Genomic DNA, 24,016 nt, shown 5'->3' on the forward strand with positions numbered 1-24,016 from the left:
TATAGCACACTCACCCAACGCTGCTTTCACTCACTGCTACCACTCAAAGAGCTCAGCTTAAAAACGTGTTGAGCCCACCCATTCATGTTCAGTGTCTGGGTGAGGCTCCAATGAGGACGCATGCCACAGGTGGTATCTATGGGTGAGGAATATTATATAGTTTCCTTTTTCACATCTCAGAGAAAATTAACTGTCTGAGAAATTGTAAAGCAAGCACCGATTTACCTGGGTGCATTACCCCCATATGTCTCGGATACAGTCAAGACTGATTACCTTAACGTTTCTAGTTTCATTGTACAGAAAAAGATCAGTGTTTTTGCCAGTAAAGGACATGAATACAGGGCCCCCATAGGTACCCATTTCAATTTTCATTCTAAATTGATACTGGGCCCGAGACCCAGGGTGACCCGTCCCAATTAAAGCCCAGGGTTTCACTAAAATGGCTACAGAGTGAAATAAGAAGTATTCTGAAAGTGGACTACATTATTTACAAATCTTTTCACATGAAGACCGTGATTCATCTCTCTAAGAAACAGGACACTTCCGGACGTCATCATCTCCCTTTTAACACCAGTACCCTTCTACTTGAAGTTCCCTCCTTCCTGCAAAAAATAACCCTGACACAAGCTTACACAGGATGTGCTACCAGGCTATAAACTCCACCCCTCCCCACCCCCCCTCAATCAAGCAGCGCCAAGCTAGTCTTGACGTTTTCAAGACCAGGATAAAAACCCTACTCTAACAATTCCTCCCAGATGGCTCCATTACCTTTTCCTTTTAGCCAGTGGATCACATCAACGACGATTGGTGCATATTGGGACATTCTCTACCTTACTACTTTCTCATCACTCCAGCTGGACCTGATGGGATTGCGTCAGTTCTCTGCCTTTCTCCTATTTCTTGGGACGCTGTTGCTATGTATATTATTGTATATCCTATGCAGTTTCCCTTATCGAGTGGATGGCCTTCTCGCTTAGTCCCATACTGGACTGAGTGTGATTCCCATCCTTTACCATTCAGTAGTATTTTGTATGTAGTAAACCAGAATGATGGACAATCTACAAATCAAGAATACTTTCCTTAGTATTGGTATCATAATGCTTGATTCTTTATTTGTTACAAAGAGAAGTCTTTAGTTTTGCTCTTTCTGATGCTTCTTTTTCTAAAAATCTTGAAGGGTTTCATGCCATCTTCTTCATTTTGGAAAATGCCCATAAAAATAGATCATGTGAAGTGAAGCTGCTGCAGTACAAATATCTTCTGGAAATGTTGTTCTTTCAATGTTGTGATCTATAGTGGTCGTGCTGTGGTCAACTGCAAATTCCTTTTGGGCCTGCTTATGTATTAATGGGAAAAATACTGCTTTTGTATTTTATCAATAAAAAAAAAAGTTTCCTAGTCAATGTTACAAGAATCTTCAGGTCAAGTACAGATCATCTGCTGTTTTCAGAGACTCGAGCTCCCTTTAATTACACATCTTAACACTGGTACTGCCTCACTAATCGAGTAGTGTTTGAGAGTGGCACTTCTGATGGCGCCTCAGGTTTGATATCTGACTGAAGAGCTTACCACACTCCTTACATTCATAGGGTTTCTCGCCAGTGTGGGTCATCAGATGCTTTGACAGATCAGTGTTTTGCGCAAAGCTCTTTTTGCACTCAGTACAGGGGTACGGCTTCTCCCCAGTATGGATCCTCTGATGTCTCGTCAGATCAGACTGGCAAAGGAAGCCTTTCTTGCACTCTGTACAGGGGTATGGCTTCTCTCCTGTGTGAGATCGCTGATGATCAATCAGTTGTGATGCCCACGTGAAGCGCTTATCGCACTTCTGACACCTATGAGGAGTCTCCGCTGTGTGACTCTTATGATGCTTATAGAGACTGGAGCTGGAGGAGAAACTTTTTAAACACTCTTCACATCGATACAGTTGCTGGCTCTCAGTGGCTGTCTCTTTGTGGGATTCCTCATGTCTCTTTAGATTACACATCTGGCTAAAATGTTTACCACATTCAGAACACTCATAGGGCTTCTCTTCTGTATGAGTCCTGTGATGCTTATGGAGGTTGGAGCTACATGTAAACGTTTTAAAGCATTCCGTACACTGGTATGGTTTCTCCCCAGAATGGGTCATCTGATGCTTGTGCATATAAGAAAGCTGAGTGAAGCTTAGGCAGCATTCTGTACACTTGTAGGGTTTTATCCCTGAATGGGATTTCTGATGCCGCCTTGCACTGGACAGCTGACTGAATTTTTTGTCACATATAAAGCATTCATATGGTTGGTACATGTGTAACGTCGGGGGATGTTGCTTGTCTTCTGCTGGCGCAATTTCAGTGGGAGGAATTTCTTCTTCTTTTACAGGGTTTCTCTTTTTCCTCTGAGCATCCCACATTGTATGGTTCATTTGCAAGCCGTCCGTCGTCTTAATGGTCCCACTTTCTGTTGAAAGAAACAGATTTTTCATGCATTACTCCATGGGACCATACAGCCTAAAGACAAGCAGTCTACTGCAGAGGTTAGAGTTATTTCTTCTTTATTTATAACCCCTTGCCAACATCAGTAATCAAGAGAAAGGGAAGTTGTTTGCATCAAGTCCACCGCCCGAGAAGTTAATTAAGCCCAAATGCAATCAACAGCCTCTTTGCTAAACAAGAATACTCACCTTCCTTTATCAAGTGTGGCATCTCTTCAAGGTGTTGCAAGATCCTAATAGAGAATAAAACAATGGGTTTCATGAGAAATCTTTCATTTCTCTTGTAATGCTAAAACGTCATACGGCTGTTTATGCACTAAATGTAGCAAACGTTACAATTAGCCAAAAGCCAACTAAACATATGTTATGGTCTTTGGAATAATAAAAGGCTTTGAACCTGAGGATATACAAAGACCAGTGAAACAGGAGTATTAGTGCACCCTGCTAACTTATAGGCTTTGATTACCGACAGAAATATGTAGAGTAGTAGTTTTGAAAACTGCAATCAACACTTTGCTGATAAAGAGAGAGAGAGAGCGAGAGAAAGAGCAAGAGAGAGAGAAAGAGAGAGAGAAAGAGCGAGAGAAAGAGCGAGAGAAAGAGCGAGAGAAAGAGCGAGAGAAAGAGCGAGAGAAAGAGCGAGAGAAAGAGCGAGAGAAAGAGCGAGAGAAAGAGCGAGAGAAAGAGCGAGAGAAAGAGCGAGAGAAAGAGCGAGAGAAAGAGCGAGAGAAAGAGCGAGAGAAAGAGCGAGATAAAGAGCGAGATAAAGAGCGAGATAAAGAGCGAGAGAAAGAGAAGGAGAAAGAGCGAGAAAGAGAAAGAGCGAGAAAGAGAAAGAGCGAGAAAGAGAGAGAAGGAGAAAGAGAGCGAGAAAGAAAGAGAGCGAGAAAGAGAGCGAGAAAGAAAGAGAAGGAGAAAGAGAGCGAGAAAGAAAGAGAAGGAGAAAGAGCGAGAAAGAAAGAGAGCGAGAAAGAAAGAGAAGGAGAAAGAGAGCGAGAAAGAAAGAAGGAGAAAGAAAAAGAGCAAGAAAGAAGGAGAAAGAGGGAAAGAAGAAAAAAAGAGAAAGAAAAGGAGAGAAAAAGAGAAAGATAGAAAAAGAGAAAGAAAAATAGAAAGGGAAAGAGAAAAAAGAAAGGGAAAGGGAAAAAGAAAGTAAGAGAGAAGTGTGTTCTATCCCAAGCTGCAACACCTTAGGCAGATACTAGAAATTCCTTGAGTTAGATAAAAATGCCTGCAGTGCCAGATTGCAGTGCTTTAGGCCGAGACTAGAAGTCCCTCGAGTCAGAGAGAAAGAAGTGCTGTCTGTAGCAGTATGTAATGCAAGCAGCTTTTAGCGTGTATTTATCACAACTAATATTAGGAGTTCAATGGAAAAAGCATTGCAAGTATGTCTGGGTGTCTATTATACACATTTAGAAAATCAAAGATGTACGTCACTTTGCATTTTATTGATCTATATATTGCACAACATATAATGTAAATGACATCAAATAAATCACGTTACCATAAAGGGAGATTAAAAGAGGACTGTTAGAAAGCAAAAGGTATTGCAGTTTAAACGGGGTCCCTGGCATTTACTGGTGAGCTGTGTGCTTTACAGGAGCTCTACTACTGCTGTAGGCTAATAAACTGCTTGCACCCCAAGGGTTGCATGTAGGCAGTGTTTAATTTGAGCTGGGTATGCAGGTGGAGTCCATCGGTACTCATTTTTGAGGGCCAGCACTTAATTTTTCTAATCTGACGTTGACCCAGAGCAATAAGGGGTGAGGGGACACAAAATGAGGAAAGAATGGGAAAGAGAATCAAGGAAAACACCCAACTGAGGGAGAAAATCAGAAATTAAATAAACCCATAAAAGAAATAAAGAAACAAGGAATGTATGGTAGTGGAAAAGGAGGCACCAGGTAGAATCAAGACTAAATAAGACATTTGTCAGCGCTGGTTGAGTGCTTCTGAGCAGTGGCGGCTCCTGCACGAAGACGGAGGTGCGCCACCCCTTTGCTATTTCAGGACCTTATTTTATTTTTCTATGCAGAAGCAGAGGCGGGCTGGGCTCCGACACCAGAGCTGGGGAGGACTGGTTTCCAATCCTCTAAGTGCACATCAGTTTGGCCGGCCCTTTAGGGCCGGTCAAACCGTCATGCACACTTGGCATGTTCTCCATTGGGCTGTGTTGCCCAGCCCCGTGGAGAACATGCACAAGCTCCCAGGCGCTAAGCATATAAACAGGATGCTCAGACCAATCACGACACTGCTCCTGCAGCTTTGCAATTGGCTGAGAGAGTCCGGGAGCCTGGGTGCTTCCAGCAGACTGAGGCGAGACGTGCGGCGGCGGGAGAGGTGTGCGGTGGCGTGGCAGAGAAGGTACGTTTAGTTTTTGTTTTTAATCCATCCAACCCAACCCCCCTGCCTCACCACTCCCATTCCAAAGCAGTCGCCACCGCTTCTGAGAAAATCTTCGGGCGCCAGCATCTAACATTTTACAAATAAAAAACGCAAGAACAGACTCCTGCAACCCCTCCACTCTGAGGAACAGATTTGTAACCATGCTGTCCAGGCAGTTGAAGTAACAAGGGTTCTGTAGTGTGTGGGTCCCCAGGGAGGAAGAACTGCTCGCACCCCAATTGTTGTAGGTAAGTGTAGTTTTATTAGTAATATACTATGCACGCATCGGAAGAGTGCCGGGAGACCTCCACTTCACTCGCAGGCTCTCATCGCACCCAAAATGGCTGCTGCGCTCTACGTCATCATGTTGGACCGTAAAGACTAGAGCGCGACGCTACGCATCTCCCTTCTTTACGGATATACATTTCACACATATGATAAAGTCTACAGTCTACCTGCTGGTGGACTCATTCTCATCTCAAAGTCGCTGTACTTCCACAGTCTTACCACAGCTCAGCCCGTGCGGGTAAGTCTCACCGGGGTGCTGGAAGTGTACACAGCCGCTTCTTGGAAATTTTCTTGCTTCACTCCTTTCTATACTCGGGGGAACTCCTCTACAAGGTGATCCACTGGTGTTTCCCGAGAGTTCCAAGGCACCTGGATCTCTCCCCATCTCTACTTCTTCCTCGCTCTCTCTAGTATTTATGGTTTCTTCTCCTGCTGGATTAGTTTCAGTATCTTGAGACTGGGGAGTCACTGTGTCTACTTTCTTTCATTCCATCGCAGTATCTTGTTGCATTTGGACATGCTGTCCTGAGACCAAACTTTCCCATCGCTCAGTAGGGCTGCTCCGTTGTAAACCTCTTCCACTTGCATGGGTGCTCTGAACTTGCTGTCACCTTTCCTTCTTATCTGGGCTACTTTGACTTGAACCCACTCTCCTCTCTCTCAGTCTCCTTGACATTTCGTCTTCTGTTGTAGTGTTCCGTATATATTCTTTGCACTTTTTCCAGCTTGTGGTGCACTACGGCTGGAGACCACTTGCTCGTGATGGTGCGCTCCTTCCAAGCAACATTGTCCTTCGTGAAGGGGTCTCGACCTCTTAAGATCTGGAAGGGGCTGTATCCTGTGCTGGTCGGGGTGATCCTATATGCTCACAACATGCTCTTTAATTACTTTTCCCAGTACTTCCCAGCTCCAATCGCTGACTGTACCGAACCCATAATGACTCTATTGAACCGCTCGGCTAGACCATTTCCCGCTGGGTGATATATGGATGTGCGTTTGACCTTTATGCCATTCCTTGCCATGTACGCGTTCCACTTGCCCGACATGAACTGAGGTCCGTTGTCACTTAGGTATTGAAGTGAGTTGGATAAAAGGATACTTTTAATCGAACTAATAATTGACAGTTATCCTGCTTGGGTAGTGAGGTCACTTCTGTAGCCAGGCCTTGGGGGGGGCAGAGGAAGGGGGGGGGTTCACTCCCCGGTAGTGGTGTTACTTCTGTGTCAGATGACCATGGTGGTCATGTGCCTGTAGGTGGTCATGTGATAACGCCTTAGTCAACTGGCCTAATCGCATCATCTGGCCCATACTCGATGTCAGCCATGAACCAGGACTCTGAAGATCATGTGACCAGTTTGAGATATAACCCCTGAAAATCATGCGATGTAGAGAAGTACACCCCTTTTTTGTGGAGTGGATACATAAGTTTCTCTTAACGCAGCCGACTACAAATCATCAGAAAACCTACAGCAAAGTAGCTTTACCATTGTTATGAAGAGATTCAATGACATCGCTAAAAAGATAACTGCTACAAATATATTGACGCCATCAATGAATATTAACTCAGGGTGACATCTACGCCAATAGAGCAGAGCAGTTCTAAAGATACAGGTCACAACACCGATTTTAATGAGGAGTTCTGCGAATCCTAGCTGCAAGGATTTGACGCAGCGGGTATCCCTCATCAAGGACTGCAACAGCCCTCCAGTACGAAGAACCAGCAGAAAATTTGCAGAGATGGAGATGCAGAAGAATCTATACCGGCTCCTAACTCGCCTGAGTTCAAAGATATGGGGTTTCTGGACCAATTGTCTTTTGATGCCGTTATTATGCAAGAGCCTAGCCAGCCTTATACAGCAGTAATGCATTTATGGATCTGAACAACTTTCAAGATGTCAAAACTGCCTCCAAACATACCAAATGTAGCTCTGTTAATAATTAGGTTTACCAACACTTTATACAGTATATGTATATATTCAATTGTAACCTATAGATTGTGTTTCTTTTTTTACCCACAAAAAGCATCAGCAAAAACGGCAGGGGTTGAGGGTACGCCGCTAACTGTTAATGGTGTTAATTTCTACTACTTATGATGTTCTAAACAGACTAAAAGTTCCACAATCCAAAACAGAGAGGCATGTAAGAAATGTGCTTATGTGCATAATAATGCTGATTTTCGAAAGGAAGACCAAGATGTACCCTTTGACGAGATATCACTTGTAAAATGGTTTGTGACAACTATTGTGAAGAGCCTGTGTCAAACAGTGACTTTTATACTCCGTTATATTCCTTAAATCAAGGATTCATAGCAAGAGGCTCCCAAGTGAATACACACTCCATATATGGCAAGAACTGTCACAAATGTGTTTTTTGTTAGACCCACACAAAGTATATAATCCGTTAAGGCTCTTGTATCATTTGGAAGGGGGAAATATCCATCCAAATAGATTTAGGGTCTTGTCAAGTACATTCACAGAGGTCCAATGTGCGTGCAAACCCTGCACAAAACTTGGGCGCAAGTGAGAGCAATGTTTGACTGTTAGAAGGATGGTTGAAAGAGCTGTAGAAAAGCATGTATGCAATGGAATGCACATTTTGAGAATAGGCGACTTGGAAGCTCTTTAGTCTCCCCCCCCCCCCCCCCAACTTTTTTTTTTTTTTTTTTTAAAGCAGAGACTGCATTATCATGTTATTATTACACTACTTGATGCTACTTAGCTAATTGTAGGGCAAGCAACAGAATGTCAGTGGGCAACCCGATTCTTCTGTACACCCCGAATACTTCATGTCGTAAAATTGATAGAAGTGTTGGTTAAAGAAATAATATCCGAAATACATCCATCAACTCTCAGCTATTCAAAGGTTCGTGTTCTGCCTGGGGTGCTGCTGTGTGATAGTCATCCGTGCATATCAAAGTGGTGTCAACGAATTGTACCTATAATGAATACTGTAATGTGTACAACAACAACATGAAGGGTTTAATACTGCTGTCTGCAAGTCACCTTTAAGCTTTTCACTGAAGATAATTTCCATAGTAAAGTTTATGTACTTTATGACAGTTGTATTCTCTTTTGAATACCTGAAGTATCCTTTGATAAAAAGTTATAGGAGGGCGACAGAAGTCATATATAGAGCAATTTACATTTTAGCTGTAATAATATCAAAACCTATGACTGACAATTTACCAGCCACCGCTCTAGTAATGTCTGCTGCGCATGTCAGTATGTATCCAAATAAATTCCAGCATCCCAGCCAACAACAGCAACAAGACGTATAAATATGCTGTAAATTTGTGGGGCAGGGGGGAGGGGGAATGTGCTGATTGAGTGCTTTCTTTTAATCAAATGATCTTATGCACAATGGTCTTTCATTTCATGGACTACATGGTCAGATAACATGGCCAATGAGGTTTTAAGGAAGATGTATTACAATAAAAGCTGGGTTGGTAGTTTTGGAAGTGCAAAAGCTCCATTTAGAAGGGCCAGAGTTGAAAAAAAGCCAGTAAACAGAATGCTGGTGAAAGAGTGGTTATCTGGGTAGGAGGCGTATTCATGCCATACGACCACCAGAAGTCTTTTAAGAGGAGATCAACCATTGTTAATGCACAAATTAATTATCAATGGCAGGTAGACAATCTGTTTTCAAGATATAACCAAACATTATAATAGGTTATAAAACACATTTACGGTTGTAGAGATTCTTGCAAAGTATGCTCTAGTGGTTAAGACTGCTCATGCTGGCCTTTACAGCCATATTCAGCAGAGGGTAAACCCCACAAAAACTTCAAACAGACATTGGAAAATAATTTTAAAAAAAGCCATTTAAGAAATAATTAAAATACACAACTCATCATTTTATGAACACACACGGAGGTCAAAGCCATGGTGATGGAACATTTTAATAGAACTTTAATATTTAAGATGTGGCTACGTTTCCAATTCAAAGCTTACATCGCATACAGATATATTACAATCAATTAAAGAGTGCTATAATTCCTGTTGCCACAGATGCATAAAACACACACCAATAATTTGCATCGCAAAATTTGATAGTAGTGCAGAAAACCATGTATGTAAAGCACTTACCAAAGTAAAGAAGCATCTTCCAAAAGAAGAGGATTGTGTTAGAGTGTCTAAGTAGAGGGCGGTCTTTACAGAAGGCTACAAGTATACTTATAGAAACAAAATATATATAGTGGTGAGTGTATATCTTAAAGAAGGTATACATTTACAGGTTAAGAGATGATGGCGAAGAGCGTATGGGTAACTTTTACAATGAAAAGCTATTAAAAAAAATTAAATACTGATCGATCCACACCGGGTCTATAGGGTTGAAAGATTTCTGAAATGGAAAGGTATAGGAGCTAAGAAGCAGGCATTAGTTAAATGGAAGTATTGGCCTGAGAAGTGTGGTAGTTTGGTGCCAGCTAGCTCTCTAATGGCCGTGCGATTATAGAGCGGTCTGAATAAGAAGAATAAAAAAATATAGATTTAGCACCACTTGATATCACCCTGTCTTCGGACACATGAAAGGACAAATTTATGATTGGTGTTGATACTGGCTAAACCGGGGATCCTAAAAAGGAACTGGGAGGTTGCCCTAGCCAGAATCTAGCACCATCAAACATGGCAAACATTTCCTAAATCAGAGGCCAAATTACCATAAAGTGTAACCAGAAGATAGGGTTCCTCCATGCAGGGTTTCCTTGTGGCCACTACCCCACCAACTCAGCAGTAATCAACCCCATAGACACATCTGTAGTCAACATTGTAACGTATTTGGAACTGCAGTTCCTTTTAGGTAACATCAAGAGTAAGATATTTATTACAATTCCCATATTCTATACAGAGTTAATCTGTATGGGGAAATTAGGCAGGGTTTTAGGGAACGTACAACATATAAAAAGCACAATAGAGTCAGACACCATGTGTCTCTATCTTAACCACAGGTTCTATACTCTCTACATATATACTGATATTCTAGAACAGAGGGTCAGGCTATTTATTGCCATTTGTGAAGATGGGTACAGGTCAAGAGGAAAAAATAACACAATGGTCAATATCCAATATCAAACATTACTACATACAGATTTCTAAAGACCAGACATCTAGTCTCTGCCAGTGTCCTTGAACTACTGGAAAGTTATTGTCAAGCTTCATTTTAGGCCACGATGCAACAGAAAATAATAAAGTCATCAGGTTGTTCATAAAAACATTCAGCAGCCTGTCTTTATGCAGGGAATATTACAGTTAGGCTGAAAGTTGTGGACCTCTGTTCTTTCAAATGGCTTAAAGTAGGAGCAGGGCTCGTGTGCAGGTAAAACACAGGTAGTAAGAGGATGTGAAAAGCATCATGGTTGAGGGACCTGCCATCACCCTATAATAATAGCAGTAATAATAATGATTACAAAAATAATACATGATAAAGGGGGAAGCAGCATCCTTCAAAAGGAATTCACAAAATTAAAAAAATAAAGATCCAAAAGGTCAAAAGAACCTCAAAGAACAAGAAATCTGCAACTAGGGTAAACATTTTTTTTTTTTAAAAAAGCCACAAATGTAACCAAGTTCTTTGTGCATCAAGTTTTTTGTGTAAGGGTCCAGACATGTATCGGAATCTAAACAGTACTGACCAGATGCAGTACAGCCAAACCACAAAAGCTAACAATACCAACATAGCCAACAATAATAAAGTTGCAACATTCACTTACCACGTAGCAACAATGTTTAACCAAGACCACATTACCCTCGACGACCAGCTCATTAAAGTGATAACACATATGCCTAAAGAGCCTACGTTGAGAGTAGGCTCAATTATACCAACAACGCCCTGAACACTAAACTTTCAGTTGGGCTCTTCTACAAGAACACATTTTCAAAATTTGAAGACAAGTACCTAGACGCAGACAATAAAGGTATTGTAAAGAGTGCTAGCTTCACTTCCAAAAGTAAACAGTTTAACCCTTCCCTCCTCGCCTTCTACATTCTGGCCTCTTTTTGCTTGATAAATTGTTCAGCCACAGTATCGCTCTTTAGAACAAGCTTGCTCACTACAAAAACCTGTTCAGTCTCATCAGTTGTGTTAGAACCGGCGGTCTCTAGTTGGCAGAGGTATACACTTCTGACAAATAGGGACCTACCAACTCTATTCAGGGCAAGGGGATTACACACTCAGATAACCCCTGCTACCCCCTTGGTAGCTTGGCAGAGCAGACAGGCTTATCTCAGAGGCAGTGTGTTAAGCATTTATGACCACATACAGCAATAAAGTGAATACACTACAGATGGACACAACACAGAAATTAATATAAAAATAGTATTTTTATATAAGGGTTAGCACAAGACCAAATAACGACAAAAATATACCAGTCTTAATAAATACTCTTTGGAAAGAAAAAGAATAGTTCAAGTGAGGTTTCTTCTTGGCAAATAGTTCTTTAGCAACAAAATTAAGTGTTCTTCTGAAACAGTTCTTTGGCAACAATGTAACCCCCACAGGAGTCACACGACGTCGAGTCTACAGGATTCCCAAGGTTCGGAGTCGACCGCGAGGAGCGCTACGTCGAGCCTGGAGTTGCAACAGACCCCACAAGTACAGTACCTTGAGAAATGAAGAAAACGATGATCCACGGCGTCGAGATGTCGGCGTCGAGGTCGGCGTCGATCGTGCCTCGGATTCGGGTCGATCCGCAGCGGCGTCGAGGGATGTCGGACCGGAGCAGCGCTCACGGCCTCGAGAAGGGCGTCGAGTCGATGCGATCAGCAGCGGCGTCGAGACGGGGTCACTTGGAGCCGGGGCCGATACCCACTGCTCACTGGTGTTGCTGCTGGCGTCGATCGGGCCCGGCGGCCGGCGTCGAAGGCTCGGGACACTGGAGCCGTTACTCACGATGTCGAGCTGGATTCAGCGGCGGCGTCGAGACTGCAGATTTTCCCTTGTGTCCTGGAAACAATACTTTCCAGCAATTCAGCAATTCAGCAGATGGTGAAGTCCTTTGGCCCTGTGACTTCAACAGGAGACTGGCACTCTTCCAGCCCTTGGAGATTTCCTAGCAAGTGTTCAGAGAGTACACACCAAGTTCCTCTCTCCTGGTTCCTTGGCAAAAATAAAGAAGCAACTTTCAGGTTCCTCCACAGCAAAACAGCACTCTGGCAGAAAGGGGAGGCAAGTCCTTAGATCAGCAGGCTTCTTGTCCTTGGTACAGGTTTCCTTGTCAGAAGTGATCTGAGTTCTTGGTTCAGGGGTCCTTCTCTTATACCCCTTTTCTCCTGTGTTCCCTTTGTCCAAGCAGGGAAATTCCCCCCATTTCAGGTTCGTTGTGGATGTTGCCAGGCAGAGGCACCTGGCCTATTCACTGAGCAGGGCAGAGTCCTCAGCCGCCCAGCAGGAGGCGGAGCCAGTATTGTCACTGGCAGGAGCAGGGCTATCAGTCGCCCAGCAGGAGGTGGAGCAAGTATTGTGTCAGGCAGGGCAGGCTACTCTGCCCTCACGCTATGTGTAAATGCCTCATTCACCCCACACTGACGCATTCAGACCTCTGGAGCCACCCAGCCCCTGACACACACACCAAACCAGCAGAGACCGGTGGATAGTTGGACAAGAAAATAGCCACTTTCTAAAAGGGCTATTTTCAAACATAGAATTTAAAAACCATCCATCCTAAAGGGTGTGTTATTAAATTCTGAGTTCAGGGATACTAAACTCGACCTGCTACCATGCTCCCTGAGTCAGATAGATTATAATGGAGTTAATAATCCGTCTGCCCATTCTGGCCTATGGGAGGCAGGTAGCCCTTCAATAGTGAAAAACGAAAATGGCTGTAATTCACTATTAGGTCATGCCACACACATCAGGGCATGACCTACCTTTTACCAACAATGCACCCTGCCCTAGGGCCTACCATAGAGGTGTCTGAAATGTGGCAAAGTGAAGGTTTGGAGACTGGCAAGTAGGTTTCCTTGCCATGTCGACATGGAAGTCAGGGACTGCACGCAGGCGCTGCAGTGGCAGGCCGGAGACACATTTTACAAGCTGCTTCTGTGGGTGGCACAACCAGTGCTGCAAGCCCACCAGCAGCAGTTAACTTACACGCCCTTGGCACACGCAGTGCACTAGACTAGGGTCTGAACAGTATGTCAACCAAGCCAATCATGGTAACACCAATCAATGTAACAATTTAACATAGGGAGCACTTGCACTGTGACACTGATCAGCAGTGGCACAGTGCCCAAAGCAATAAACCAGCAAAAACATCGTAAACAGAGGAGGCAAACAGAAAAAAATGGAGGAGAGACTCATGCCAATGATGCCAGGTCTAACACGTGTCCCCTCCAGCTGAAATGTGGGGAGAACTACCCTTCACCCAGGGAGTCCTCATCACTAAGGCGGAAAAATCTGGACAGACCATCAGCATTGGCGTGATCTGTACCAGGGCGGTGTTCCACCGTAAAGTCCATCCCCTGTAGGGAAATGGACCACCTCAACAGCTTTGGGTTCTCACCCCTCATCTGCATTAACCATCTGAGGGGCCTGTGGTCTGTCTGAACCCGGAAGAGAGTCCCAAACAGGTAGGGTCTTAGCTTCTTCAGTGCCCAGACCACAGCAAATGCCTCACGCTCTATCGCACTCCACCTTTGTTCCCTAGGAAGTAACCTCCGGCTGATGAAGGCTACAGGTAAGTCTCGGCCCTCCTCATTCATCTGTGCTAGAACAGCCCCCACACCATGCTCTGAAGCGTCTGTCTGGACAATGAATTCTTTTGAAAAATCGGGTGCCTGGAGGACCGGTTCTGTACACATTGCAGTTTTCAGGGTGTCAAAGGCGTTCTGACAGGCGTCAGTCCAGATCACAAGTCTCGGCTGCTTCCTGGAAGTCAGCGAGGTCAAGGGGTGCACAATGTTGCCATACCCCTTGACAAACCTCCTGTAGTAACCCGTGATACCCAAGAAGGCTCTCACCTGAGTCTGGGTTTCGGGCGGTTCCCAAGCCAGGATGGTATCCATCTTGGGTTGCAGGGGGGCCACCTTGCCGCTCCCTACTTGGTGCCCCAAGTACACCACTGAACCCTGCCCAATCTGGCACTTACTAGCCTTGATTGTGAGGCCTGCTCTGCGCAGGGCCAACAACACTTCCTGGAGGTGGCGCAAGTGTTCCTCCCAGCTGGCGCTGAACACTGCTATATCATCCAGGTAGGTAGCGCTGAAATCTTCCAGCCCGGCCAATACCTGGTTAACCAACCTCTGGAATGTGGCAGGGGCATTCTTCATCCCAAAGGGCATCACACGGAACTGGTAGTGCCCATCTGGTGTGGAGAATGCAGACCTCTCTTTTGCCCCATCAGTCAAGGCGATCTGCCAGTACCCAGACGTTAGATCAAACGTACTAAGGTACCGGGCAGCCCCCAACCGATCGATGAGCTCATCAGCTCTGGGGATGGGGTGCGCGTCAGTCTTGGTGACCGAATTGAGTCCTCGGTAATCCACACAGAACCGAAGTTCTGGTGAAGCACCAGGCGCTGCAGCCTTTGGGACCAAGACCACTGGGCTGGCCCAAGGACTGCTAGAGGGCTCAACCACCCCTAAGGCAAACATCTTGGAGACCTCCTCCTTGATGTATGCTCTGACCTTGTCAGTCACCCTGTAGGCCTTGTGCCTCACAGGAGTGCTGTCCCCAGTGTCCACATCATGGACACACCACTGAGTGACACCAGGGATTAAGGAGAACAGATCAGGGAATTGTACCAACAGATGGCGACAATCTTGCTGCTGCTCAGGGGGTCAGTGTGTCAGAGAGGACAACACCATCCACTGATCCATCTTTTTCTTTTGCACACAGGAGGTCAGGAAGAGGCTCACTCTCCTCCTCCATCCCAGCATCTGTGGCAAGGAGCATGCCCACTTCGGACCTTTCTAAGTGGGGCTTTAACCGGTTGACATGCAGGACCCTTAAGGGGTTCCTGGGAGACTTCAAGTCCACCAAGTAGGTGACATCGCTCTTTTTCTCCACAACCTCAAATGGTCCAGTCCACCTGTCCTTGAGCGCACAAGGTTCCACAGGGGCCATGACCCAAACTTTCTGACCAGGTTGAAGCTGAACCAGAGTGGCGTTCTGATCGTACCACCGCTTCATCTCTTCCTGGCTGGCCTCCAGATTTGCCTGAGCAAGATCTCTGAAGCGCCGAGTCTGGTTCCTAAAGGCCAGCATGTAACTATATACATCCTGGGGAGGTTTCCTGGGAGATTGCTCCCAGCCTTCTTTAACCAGACTCAAAGGTCCTCTTACCGGGTGACCATACAAAGCTCAAATGGGCTGAACCCTAGAGACTTCTGTGGCACCTCACGGTAAGCAAACAGCAGGCATGGCAAGAGGACATCCCATTTACGCCTCATTGGCTCTTCAAGACCCATGATCATGCCTTTTACGGTCTGGTTGAATCTCTCAACCAGCCCATTACCTTGAGGGTGGTAAGGAGTGGTAAACTTGTAGGTTACCCCACACTCCTTCCACAGAGACTTCATATAATTCGAAATGAAGTTGGTGCCCCGGTCTGACACCACCTCTCTGGGGAACCCCATGCGGGAGAAAACACCCATCAGTGCCCGTCCCACCACTGGGGCCGTCACTGTGCAGAGAGGGATGGCTTCCGGGTACCGGGTGGCATGGTCCACCAAGACCAGGATAAACCTGTTGCCCATGGCTGTCTTGGGGTCCAGTGGCCCCACAATGTCAATTCCCACTCCCTCAAAGGGGGTACTGACGACGGGAAAAGGTTGGAGGGGAGCCCTCTGCTTCCGCCCACTTTTCCCACTTGCCTGGCAAGTTTGACAGGTCCTACAATGGATATCTGAATCCCTTCTCATCTGGGGCCAATAAAAATGGGTGACAAGCCTGTCATAGGCTTTGTCCTGCCCCAGACGTCCAGCTAACGGAACGTCATGAGCCAACCCCAGTAGGAAGGCTCGGAAGCGCTGGGGTACCACCAGCACACGGGCTGACCCAGGCTCAGCAGCCTTAGGCTCGCTATACAGGAGGTCGTTCTCCCAGTAGATCCAATGTGATCCTGACTGATCACCTGTCGTCTGGGCTGAGGCCTGCTGCCTCATACCCACAAGAGAAGGGCACACTTCCTGTTCAGCACAAAATTCCTCCCTGGAGGGACCACCATCCTGCTGCCAATGGGTCAGCTCGGGCAGGTCTCCCAGTTCGGCCACTTGTTCTCCTGTCGGTTCCAGGGCATCCCCCTCAGGGTCTGCTCCCTCCTGGACCGCGGGAACGATGGGGGACGGTTTCCCGCGCCCCCTGCCTCTTCTCTTCACGGTTGGGACCTGGGCCATACTTTCAGGCTCCAGGGCCACATCAACACCCTTACTGACTGACATGGACCGGGTGGTCGCACACACCCACTCAGGCAGACCCAACATTTCCAGAAGAGATTTTCTCTCCACCTTAGCCCAAGGGGAGTCCTCCAAATCATTGGCCAGGAGACAATAAACAGGCATGGCGGGCCTCACAGCAACCTGAAGAGTACCTGAGACCCCCCCCCCACACTCAAAAGGAACTTGAGCTACCTCACACTGACTGAGTTGTCAGCAGCTACAACAGGGTAGAATGCATGAGGGACCACCTGCTCTCTGGACACCAAGTGACACTTGACAGCTGTCACACTCGCTCCGGTGTCTCCGAGAGCTTCCACCCTATGGTCATTAATGGTCACCCACTGCCTATATTTTTTAGTGTTATTAGGCAGAGGGGTTGGAGGGACCATTTCCACGTCTCCTAAAGAGACCAGGGACATTTCTGCGGGACCCCACCCACCGGGGGCACCCATCTCATTCCCTCCCAGGGCTACATTCGTCAGCTGACGAGGGGGTGCACGTGGTGGTGCATTGGAATCCTTCATGGGACACTGGGGTTCATAATAACGGTGTCCTTACAAGCGTAGCAGGTCATGGGGCCACTTGGAACAGGTTTACCTGTCGGGGCCTCTGGCTTCTTTCCAGGGGGAGGCTGGGAACCCTTCCCTTGGTTCCCTTGGGGATTACTTTGGGGCCCTTTCTGGAACTCCCTCCGTTTACCCCTGTCCCCCCCACTCTTCTGCTGGGGACCCTGCCCACCTTTGGCTGAGTCTCCCACTGGACCCTTGTGGACACTGGTACTGACCCAGCGGTCCGCCTCCTCAGAAAGTTTTCTAGGGTTAGATATCTTGCTATCAACAAGGTGCTGGCGTAGCTCTGGAAAACAGTTATTAGACAAGTGCTCCCAAGCAAACAAATCATAAAGAGCATCATAACTATCAACCTTGCTACCCTTTACCCAACCATCCATGGCTCTGCAAAAAAAAGACACATTCAACCCACGTAGTACCAGGCAACTTCTTACATTCTCTAAAGGTTTGTCTGTACTTTTCAGGGGTTAAGCCATATCTCAGCATTAAAGCATTTTTCAGATGAGTATAAGACGCCCTTTCCTCTTCAGGCATGCTCAACAAGGTATCTCTCCCTTCATTTGTAAAGCGGCTCCACAACCCCGTTCCCCAAACTTTCTCAGGGACCCGGTGGGCCAATGTCAGATTCTTCTAGTCGACTTCCTCAGGAGCAGAAGATATTTCCCAAATTCCCTCTACCAGTGCTTCCGGTCTATGTATTCTAACATATTCAACCAAAAACACTAATTGGGGGGAAAAGGGGAATGGGACAAAAGAGAGACTCCTCCAGTCAGGCGCTTCTAAGTTCACCCTTCAACTCTGCTCTGCTCTCAATCGTGTTTGAAGGAACACCTGTAACAGATTAGCATAACAATCTTTAAGAAACACAATCTCCTACTAGTTCTTACTTTTACTCTCCCTCACTACTTCTTTAATCTTCTTTACCTGTTATTATTTGGAGGATAACTGCTCTCTATTTTGATGCTTTTTTCAGAAGTCGTGGGTAGACTCTGCTACGCTTGCGTCTTGCTTGCTGCTGTTTCTTATTTGTGCGCTGGTATAAACTCCTGGTAATGTTGGTTGCTAGATATATATATATATATTTAGGACTTGGTATCTCCTCAGATAATTAGTGCTAATTCAAGTTCTGCACTTTTCTCTTTTCCTTGTTAATTAAATTAGTCTCTGAACCTTCAATTAGTTGTCGTCTCACTTTTAGTTAATTTCGTTTTTTCTTTTAAAGACTTGCAATTGACTGAACGATGGATAACTCTCGTAAACTGATTCAAAACCTGGACTAGTTCGGCAAAGGTTCTCACAAAAAGTTCTGGTGCTTCACCTTCAGAATACTCAAAACGCTACTCACGGAATTCTTCGAATTTTCTCTGAGACACTTACTTCAGCTTCCGAAAGTGTCTCTAAACGAAATACCTCAGAACTGACAGGCGCGGCGGGAAGATGCTGCTTTCGCCTCAGGAGATTCAGTTGAAGTGCGAGGAGCGTTAATCACTCGCGCGCACCTGTCTTTCTGCTTCCTTAGAACACTAGACTGCTCACCTTTCGGATTCCAAGCGTCGGCGGCCATCTTGAAAATCCCGCGATGGTGAATCTGGAGCACCTTGAAAATTACTCGGTCCAGTAACCTCCGCCGTGGATATAGCCTGCTCCACCGAGGGTAGCAACTGATTCTATGGTATTTCTTTCCTCTATTGCTGCTCAGGGAGATGGTCGCTGCACTGATTGGCTGATTCCTGACAGTACTCACCCCTAACAGAAGGTCGTCCCCCTTGGGTTTGTTAGGGTTTTTCTCATGGAACCTTTTTATTAATTTTGGTGCATGGACATTGGAACTGGGTTCCCATGATCTTTCTTCTGGACCAAATCCCTTCCAGTCAATTAAATAGAACAGTCTCTTTTTTCTAACCTTTGAGTCTAGGATCTGATTTATCTCGAATTCTTTCTCTGAATTTATTTGAATTGGAGGCGGAGTTGGACTCAACCTAACATCTGGAGGATTTTTCTTTAATAATGACACGTGAAAGACTGGATGGATTTTTAAATGAGAAGGTAATTGGATTTTAACTGCTACTGGGTTCACCATTTTATTCACCTTGAAAGGGCCAATAAATCTGGGTTGGAACTTTCTATTTCCTTTCAATTTTAAATGTCGAGTGGAAAGCCAAACTTTATCTCCTTTTTTAAAAACAGGGCCTACTTTTCTTTTCTTGTCTGCCTGAATCTTGTAACCTTTTTTTGCCTTCTCTAAATTTCTTCTGGCTATTAAAAAGGAGTCTTGGAATTCCTGTGCTAACTGTCCTGCTGCTGGAACTGTCTCGTTCTCTTTTCCTAGGAATACACTTGGGTGCCTCCCATGATTTAAGTAAAAAGGTGTGTACCCTGTTGAACTATGGATGGAATTGTTGTATGCAAATTCTGCGGTCCAAACCAATTCTGACCACTCTTTTTCCTGATCTAAAAGATACAACCTTAAGTACTGTTCTAACTCTTGGTTGACCCGCTCAGTCTGCCCATCGGTTTCTGGGTGGTAACTCGTAGAATATCGAGAGTCTATTCCCAAACTTTTGGTGAATGCCTTCCAAAAATGAGACAAACTGGGTTCCCCTATCTGATATTAGTACCTTTGGAATCCCATGGGCCCTTACAATATGTTGTGTGAACAATTGTGCCACCTGGGATGCACTGGGAATACCTTTTAGTGGTACAAAATGGGCCATCTTTGAAAATGTGTCTACAAATACTATTATGGTGTTATTGCCTTGACTAGAGGGAAGGTCAACTATAAGATCCATTGCGACTGTATGCCATGGGTGAGGTGCGGTGGGCAACGGCATCAATAACCCATGTGGAGCTGACCTACTCGTTTTTCCCTTTACGCACCTTTCGCAGGTGGAGACGTATTGTCGTATCTGAGTTCCCATGTTTGGCCACCAAAAGGTCCTCTTGATTAGTTCCTTAGTCTTTTGTATTCCTTTATGACCAGCCAATGGGTCATCATGGCAAGCATGCAAGATTTTCTCTCGGATTTCTTTTGTTGGGATGAAAAGAAGTCCTTGATGATACGGCAATCCTTCCTTGACAGTTCTTTCTGGAGCTTCTTTTAACCAGGTTGACAGTTCTGCAGCTGAGATGTTCTTCTTAATCTCACTTTCTAGCTCATTGTATTGAATTGTTAAAATGAATTTTTCTTTTGGGATGATGGGTTCTTTGCCGATAGCTTTCTCCACTGATTCTGTTTCAATTCTTGAAAGAGCATCCGCTTTTCCATTTGCCATTCCAGGACGATAGGTGATCACAAAATTGTAGTCCGCAAAATACAAGGACCACCTTAACTGTCGTGCTGTTAAGGTTCGAGCCGATTTCAAAAACTGCAGGTTTCTGTGGTCGGTAAACACAGTAATCTTGTGACGTGCACCCATCAAGTAATGTCTCCATTCTCGAAAAGCTTCCTTCACTGCCAAAAGTTCTTTATCTGCGATCGAGTAGTTGATTTCAGCAGGAGTTAATTTTTTCGAATAAAAGGCCACTGGATGTAGCTGGCCGGTATTTTTATGCCGCTGGGATAAGATTCCACCTATGGCGGTATCTGAGGCATCTGCTTCGACATAATAGGGTTCCTCTGGGTCAGCATGTAACAAAATGGGTGCTGAGACAAAAGATTGCTTCAAGAATTGAAAGGCCGAATCTGCTTCTGGTGTCCAATCAAATGTCACTCCCTTTTTCAGCATACGAGTTATTGGGCTGACAGTAGTTGAAAAATTCAAAATGAACCTTCGATAAAAGTTTGCAAAGCCCAAAAAACTTTGGATTTCTTTTACACTTCTTGGGGCCGGCCATTCTTGCACTGCTCTCACCTTGGCTGGATCCATACTAACTCCTTCTGGAGACAATATGAATCCCAAAAATTCCACCTGGTTCACATGAAAAGCGCATTTCTCTAGTTTGACATAAAGGCTGTTTTCTAACAACCTTCGTAGGATGGTTCTCACATGGGACACATGATCTTCTTGGTTGTTTGAAAAGATCAAAATGTCATCAATGTATACTACGGCAAATCTATCCAAAAATTCGCGCAGTACGTCGTTCACAAAACGTTGAAATGCGGCTGGAACATTGCATAACCCATAAGGCATTACTTGGTATTCGAACAATCCGTAGCGAGTTCGAAACGCTGTCTTCCACTCATCTCCAGGTGCCACTCGAACTAGGTGATAAGCACCTCTAAGATCCAATTTTGTATAGATTTTAGCATCCTTCACTTGATCCAACATCTCGGATACCAAGGGTAATGGGTAACGATTTTTTACTGTGACTTGATTAATGGCTCTATAATCTATGCAAGAGCGAAGTTCGCCGTTCTTCTTTGGGATAAAGAACAGGGGCGAAGAGACTGGGGACTGTGAGGGACGAACAAATCCATTGGCTAAATACTGGTCTAGGTACTCTTTTAAATGAGCATTCTCTGCCTCCGTTAGAGCATATACTCTACTACAAGGAAGGTTCGCTCCTGGTTCCAATTCTATTCGACAGTCGTATGGCCTATGTGGAGGTAATTTTTCAGCTTCTTTTTTATCAAACACCTTGGCCAAGTCTCGATATTCACTAGGAATTTCTTCTGATTCTGTCATACAGATGCTGATGGGGGCTGACACCAAACAAGCTACTTGAGATTTCTCAATACCCCTGGGATTTTCACAAAAGCAATTTGCAGTGCAGTATGATGAATTCATTACTACAGTCCGTTGACTCCAATTTATTTGGGGGTTGTGCTCAGTAAGCCAAGGTATTCCCAAGATAAATTGGAATTGGGGCGCATCAATTAAACTGAAGGTTATTTGTTCCTTGTGACCATTCAATCCCATGAGGAGCAATGATTCTGTTTCATGGGTAATGGGGCCTGAAGACAAATTTGTTCCATCAACAGCTCTTACAGCTTCTAAAATCTTCTTTTTAACAAATTGAATTCCCAACCTTTTGGCACAGTTTATGTCACAAAAATTACCGGTGGCTCCCGAGTCAATCATCACCGAAACCTCTGAAGTTCTTGTGTCTTGAAACCGGATTGTGAATGGCAAAACTAAGTGTGGAACTGAAGTTTGCAATGTATTTGCCACTCGTTGAATGGTTGGAGTTGACTTAGCCTCTGCTGCCATCAGAGCAACCCCTTCTACTGATGGAGCCTGTCTTTTACCTGTGGTCCTGTTTTTGGCCTCTTTGGACACTCCCTAACAAAATGTCCTGACACTCCACAATATAGACACAATTGATTCGTTCTTCTCTTCTCTTTCTCCTCCTTCGATAGTGGACCACGAATTGCTCCAATTTGCATTGGTTCGTCGTTCTGAGTGTTGTCTGGAGTTTTATGAATTTCACTTTTTACTCTGTCAAACCTGGGAGGAATTGGACGGAAATCTCTCCTCTTTTCTGACCTTCGTTCATTTAGGCGATGATCAATCTGCAAAACTAGATCTATTAATTCTGAGATTTCCGAAGGTCTACCAGGAACTTGTGCTAAAGCATCCTTTAATTCTTCCTTCAATCCACGATAAAAAATTGCTGCTCTTTTTTCATTTGGCCAATTCGTTTCTACTAATAATTTATTGAAGTGGGCAATATAAGCCACCAGGTCACGATTCCCTTGTCGTAGATCCAACAGTTCGTTATCTGTTGCCTGAGCTGCAGTCCTGCGATCAAATATTCTTAAAAATTCGGCCTTGAAATCCTGAAAGTTATATAACATGGGATCATTTCTGTTGACTATTGGCATAGACCACGCTGCTGCATCACCAGTCAGATACGACAATACGAATGCCACCCTAGATTGGTCTTCGGAAAATATTACTGGGCGACACACAAAATGTAGTGAACACTGAGTGAGGAAGATTTGAGCTTTATGCGAATCCCCCCCCAAAACGCTCTGGTTGTGCTAAAGGAATGATTGGGGAAACTGCATGTATGACCTGAGTTGATAACCCTACCGGTTGAGAACCACTTGGAATACCTGTAGCCCCTCCAGAGGGAGACCCTGCTGAAGCTACTAACTCCTCCATTCTTTGTTTAATCTGCAAGGACTCCTGACTGGATCTAGGTAATTCCTCTCTCAGGACTTTATTCTCTTCTGCAGTGTCATGTAATTGCTTTTGCATGTTCGAGTATGGTTGTTAGAGTTTTCAAATCTAATCCTTCTGTCATTTCTGCTCGGGTGGAAGTCTATTTCTTTTTAGTGGCACTTCAATCTGTCAGATTCTTCTAGTCGACTTCCTCAGGAGCAGAAGATATTTCCCAAATTCCCTCTACCAGTGCTTCCGGTCTATGTATTCTAACATATTCAACCAAAAACACTAATTGGGGGGAAAGGGGAATGGGACAAAAGAGAGACTCCTCCAGTCAGGCGCTTCTAAGTTCACCCTTCAACTCTGCTCTGCTCTCAATCGTGTTTGAAGGAACACCTGTAACAGATTAGCATAACAATCTTTAAGAAACACAATCTCCTACTAGTTCTTTCTTTTACTCTCCCTCACTACTTCTTTAATCTTCTTTACCTGTTATTATTTGGAGGATAACTGCTCTCTATTTTGATGCTTTTTTCAGAAGTCGTGGGTAGACTCTGCTATGCTTGCGTCTTGCTTGCTGCTGTTTCTTATTTGTGCGCTGGTATAAACTCCTGGTAATGTTGGTTGCTAGATACATATATATATATATATATATATATATATATATATATTTAGGACTTGGTATCTCCTCAGATAATTAGTGCTAATTCAAGTTCTGCACTTTTCTCTTTTCCTTGTTAATTAAATTAGTCTCTGAACCTTCAATTAGTTGTCGTCTCACTTTTAGTTAATTTCGTTTTTTCTTTTAAAGACTTGCAATTGACTGAACGATGGATAACTCTCGTAAACTGATTCAAAACCTGGACTAGTTCGGCA

At 44.7% G+C, this 24,016-nt stretch overlaps 1 protein-coding gene across 1 annotated transcript in view; it reads right to left on the bottom strand.

Moving 5' to 3' along the window:
- Positions 1-1,086: 1,086 nt before the first annotated feature.
- The window catches only part of LOC146785470 (uncharacterized), a 110,431-nt gene continuing 87,501 nt past the window's right edge, over positions 1,087-24,016 (bottom strand). The window contains exons 2-3 of the mRNA XM_085634533.1: positions 2,663-2,706; positions 1,087-2,439 (exon numbers count right to left, since the gene is read on the bottom strand). Of these exons, the coding sequence (XP_085490659.1) occupies positions 1,499-2,439; positions 2,663-2,684 (963 nt within the window). The 5' untranslated portion in view covers positions 2,685-2,706 and the 3' untranslated portion in view covers positions 1,087-1,498. The remainder of the gene's footprint in view (positions 2,440-2,662; positions 2,707-24,016) is intronic.

Source organism: Triturus cristatus, chromosome 11, assembly GCF_964204655.1.
Source record: "Triturus cristatus chromosome 11, aTriCri1.1, whole genome shotgun sequence".
NCBI lineage: Eukaryota > Metazoa > Chordata > Amphibia > Caudata > Salamandridae > Triturus > Triturus cristatus.